Source organism: Neofelis nebulosa, chromosome 7 (assembly GCF_028018385.1).
Source record: "Neofelis nebulosa isolate mNeoNeb1 chromosome 7, mNeoNeb1.pri, whole genome shotgun sequence".
In the NCBI taxonomy this organism is placed as follows: domain Eukaryota; kingdom Metazoa; phylum Chordata; class Mammalia; order Carnivora; family Felidae; genus Neofelis; species Neofelis nebulosa.
In genome coordinates this window covers 148,797,149-148,800,429 of record NC_080788.1, presented here as the reverse complement: position 1 = coordinate 148,800,429, position 3,281 = coordinate 148,797,149, and the positions used below count along the sequence as shown (strand labels likewise).

Genomic DNA, 3,281 nt, shown 5'->3' with positions numbered 1-3,281 from the left:
CCAGCTCCAACCCTGCAGCTGGGAGAGGAGCCCCAGCCCCGGGAGTCCCAGGTGTTCCCATTCTGTGATCAGCACAGAACACACACACCTCACCATGGAGTTTGTGCTGGGCTGGGTTTTCCTGGTTGCTCTTTTAAAAGGTAATTCATGGTGAATGAGGGACACTGAGTCTGTGAGTGGATATGAGTGAGACAGTGGATGTGTGACAGTTTCCTGACCAAGATGTCTTGTGTCTGCAGGTGTCCTGTGTGACGAGCAGCTGGTGGAGTCTGGAGGAGACCTGGTGAAGCCTGGGGGGTCCCTGAGACTCACCTGTGTGGCCTCTGGATTCACCTTCAGTAGCTACTACATGCACTGGGTCCGCCAGGCTCCAGGGAAGGGGCTGCAGTGGGTCGCACGCATTTATACTGATGGAAGTAGTACAAACTACGCAGACTCCGTGAAGGGCCGATTCACCATCTCCATAGACAAGGCCAAGAACACGCTGTATCTGCAGATGAACAGCCTCAAGACCGAGGACACGGCCACATATTACTGTGCAAGAGACACAGTGAGGGGACCTCACTGGGAGCCCAGACACAAACCTCCCTGCAGGTAGGGGATCAGCACCACCAGGGGGCGCACACTATGCACAATTTTGCTTTGTGTTCCCAGGAGCAGGTGCAGTTGGAGGATACAGGCAGGTTTCCTGTCAGGGTCTGGGGTTTCCTCTCAACACAGCAGTTCCTGGACACAGGATTCTGTGCTTACCTATTAACTTTCTGAATTAGCAACTGTGTTGTCATAGGAAAACTGCACTAACATGCACAAAGACACAGTTGTTTGCATTGCTTACTCCTGTCCCTCAACATGAGTGAATTACAGATTTCCTGAGGCACAACAGCTGAACCTTAAAGCAGTCCCAGATACACTCCCTGTGCAGCCAGGACCACAGGATCCCACAGCTCCCCATTATCTTCACCCATCGCTTGTCCCAATCAAACAACATGACACTTCCCTCCTGGCATTTGCTACTCAGGACATTAAATGAGCTACGGCTTTATTCAATTCCTCTAAACAAGAGATGAATCATCTCCATGTATTAGTCAGGATTCCCTTGAGCAACAGAATCCAAAGCACATTGGTTTCCATGACAAAATATGTTGAGAAGTCCCATGATCTATTGCCACAAGTTGGGGACCCAGGAAAACCAATGGTGTAATTCTCGCCTGATTATGAAATACTCTAGTCTCGGAACCTGCAGAGCTGATGATGTAGCTCTCAGAACAAGGGCAAGAGGAGACCAATGTCCAGTTCAAACAAGCACATGGGAAGTAAAAATGAGGGAATTCTTCCTCCCTCTGCATCGGGTTCTACTCAGAACTATAATGGAATGGGTGATGCCTAGGCAGAAAGAAAACATGGATGGAAATGCCAATCTCTTCTGCAAACACATATCAGACATACTCAGAAGGAGTGGTTAATCTGGGCACCCATGACGCAGTCAAGATTAAAATAAGGTAATCATGAAGTCAACCTCCTGTAAATGTGGAGTTCAAAGACTAAAGATTTAGAAGTCCATGCTGTCACGGGGGTGGAGCCTGGTGGGCATGGCAGTGCTCCTGTGAAGAAGGAGAGCAGAGACCAATGGGGGGGCACTGCGATCTGAGGGTCCCCTGGCTGGCATAGGGAGAGACAGTCCCTTCTTGGAGTGCATTTTGGAGAGGGGGCATTGCCTCTCATGGGACACGAGAGCTGACAGGCACCATTGCACTGCCCTGGTCATTAGCATTGGAGCCTCTGCTAAGAGCACCTAACTGGACGCTGCCTTCTTGATGTTCTTTACCATGAACTCCAAGCCCCTAATGTTCGTGAAACTGCCCTTCTGGGATAACCAGCTCCAGCCACAGCACAGAAAAGCCCTCTCCCAGAGGATCGGTGGGGTCCCTATAATATTGAGTTCATACAGTTTCGACTTTTGAAACCCAGCTAGAGCTCCTGATATAAAATATAAGAGCTCTGTGCCACCAGGTAGGCCAATGGCTTGGACACAGACAGGGTGAAGGCAGGGTTCTGACTGGGACCAACGAGTACAGATTTTTCTCTCTGTGGGAGGGCTTCCTGAACAGGGGCGGCTGGGAACTCCAACTGCAGGGACTAGAGGGGTTGCTGATGCCAATATTTCCCCCCGCCAATCAGCATGGACAGAGTTCAGTGAGCAGCACAGCACCCCCCAGTAGAAGCTGAGCCACTGACACCAAGATCCACCCCTCTTGTCTTACTCAGATGCTTCCTTACTAGGAAAAGACTGCCTGGAACCCAGACCAGCACCACGCCCCTCCCTCCAAAGACCACCATATACCCCCACAGGCACCAAGTCTACTGACCATATAGTGAGGCAAAGCTTCACTTCTAGGGGAGATAGGAATTAGCCTCTTTTAACAGTCAGAAACAAACTCACTTAGTTAAAACACAACACTGGACAAAGTTGAAAAACTCCCTACTGGAGGCAAGGAGAAACCTGCAAAGGACTGACTTGAGGGACACAGCAGCCAATACATGACAGCACAGTGCACACAGCACATGCAAGAAATGCTTCCAGAATATCAGGTCCTCAACAGTATGTAAACACTTCTCATGAAGACACTACTCTAGAAGCAGAAAACATAACAGGATTTTCCGAAAAACTTAAGAATGCAGAGACAGACATACAGACTGATGGAGGAATGCATTCCAAAAGAATAAACGATAAAAGGTCATTGTAAGGGATATAATTAAAACACATATAACAAATATGCCTCAAACAGAACTTTTAAAAACTATAATAAGTGAAAATAATTTTTAAAAACTATCATAAGGACACTAGCTGTGCTTCAAGAAAGCAAACAAGACAGGAGGATACCCTGTCTACATATAGAAAAGACCTAAAAGTTGTCAGTCTGAAACGTTACAAATGCTATAAACGGGAGGTGAAACTGATTGTATATAATGACCTCAGGTGGAAAGAAGCAGATGAGTGAGTAAGTGACAGAGAAGATAAAATTATGGGGGAAATGAAGCAGGAAAGAAGAGGAAAACTAAATATTGCATCTCAAACGTATACTTCGGGAACTCAGCAACTCCAAAAAGTGAAATAAAATTCTTTTCAAAGGAGTCCCTGAGAAATTGTGTTTTATATACACAAAGGGTTACTACGTGGCAATGAGAAAGAATGAAATATGGCCTTTTGTAGCAACATGGATGGAACTGGAGAGTGTTATGCTAAGTGCAATAAGCCATACAGAAAAAGACAGATACCATAT

General features: G+C 47.0%; 1 gene segment (V, D, J or C); it reads left to right on the top strand.

The window, feature by feature from the left end:
• LOC131518030 (immunoglobulin heavy variable 3-74-like) lies at nt 1–598 on the top strand. The segment is given in 2 exon segments: nt 1–140; nt 240–598. Coding segments are annotated over 2 exon segments (405 nt in total).
• Nucleotides 599–3,281: the final 2,683 nt, after the last annotated feature.